We start from the raw sequence: 927 nt of genomic DNA, 5'->3' as shown, positions 1-927 counted from the left end.
TCTAGCTGTTGTTTAGCTAAACTTGAATTAAATTTCTCTGAACTTGAATTTAGCTGCAGGTTAACTATTTTGGGCTCTTGGTTTTCTGCCGGTTAAGTAGATTTAGCTCTTTAACTAGACTTACGTTTTGTTTGGCTGCAGGTTAACTATGTTTTTCTGTAGGTTAACGAGTTTTAGCTGTTCAGCTCCAGGTTAACTAAATTTAGCTTTTGTTTAGCTGTAGGCTAACTAGGTCAGCTGCAGGTTAACTAGTTTTAGCAGTTGTTAGGCTTCAGATTAACAAAACTTAGCTCCTTTTCTGGCCTACCTGGGTTGTCGACGCCCGTCTGGATGACATCATCCAGAGTGAAGCCGCTGGGCGTCTCCTTGTCGCGCAGCTTGGAGTACAGCTCCAGCGTCAGCACCTTGGCCATGTGGTTGTTGTGCTGGCTCAGGTCCGGGTATTCCTGCTCCGCTGAGTAGTTCATCTTAAACTTGTTGTGGGTGTTTCCAAAAGGCATGATGACGTCTGACCTGCAGGATCAGACCAACAAACTCAACTAAATCTATTCAGGAAAAATTCATCTATTTGTTTTGGTTCAGATCAAAGATCAGCTGAATTTATTATAATCAATAATTTATTGATCTCACAAATTTATCTCTGCATTTAACCCCTTGCTTTGGGGAGCAGTGGGTGGCCATTGTGCGGCGCCCGGGGAGCAGGGTGGGGTTTAGGGTCTGGCTCAGGGACCCAGAGTGGCAGTCTGAGGGGACTGAACCAGGGTCCAGTTCTGTGGAGTTCTCTATGATCCAGGGTTCTGTAAACCGGTTCAGGTTGGATTCGGGATCTAAGGTCAACGTTTTCCAGAAAGAAAAAGAGGTGAAAATCTGCAGATCTGATCTGAGAGGAGGACCAGAACCAGAACCAGGACCAGAACCAGGACCAGA

General features: G+C 45.5%; 1 protein-coding gene across 1 annotated transcript in view; it reads right to left on the bottom strand.

Moving 5' to 3' along the window:
• LOC107104650 (creatine kinase B-type) overlaps positions 1–542 on the bottom strand; it is an 11,860-nt gene extending 11,318 nt beyond the window's left edge. The window contains exon 1 of the mRNA XM_015404693.1: positions 308–542. Within this exon, the coding sequence (XP_015260179.1) occupies positions 308–500 (193 nt within the window). The 5' untranslated portion in view covers positions 501–542. The remainder of the gene's footprint in view (positions 1–307) is intronic.
• Positions 543–927: the final 385 nt, after the last annotated feature.

This window comes from Cyprinodon variegatus, unplaced genomic scaffold (genome assembly GCF_000732505.1).
Source record: "Cyprinodon variegatus isolate N-32 unplaced genomic scaffold, C_variegatus-1.0 Scaffold1832, whole genome shotgun sequence".
NCBI lineage: Eukaryota > Metazoa > Chordata > Actinopteri > Cyprinodontiformes > Cyprinodontidae > Cyprinodon > Cyprinodon variegatus.
The sequence above is the reverse complement of the archived record's forward strand: the minus strand, read 5'-3'. Positions and strand labels throughout refer to the sequence as shown.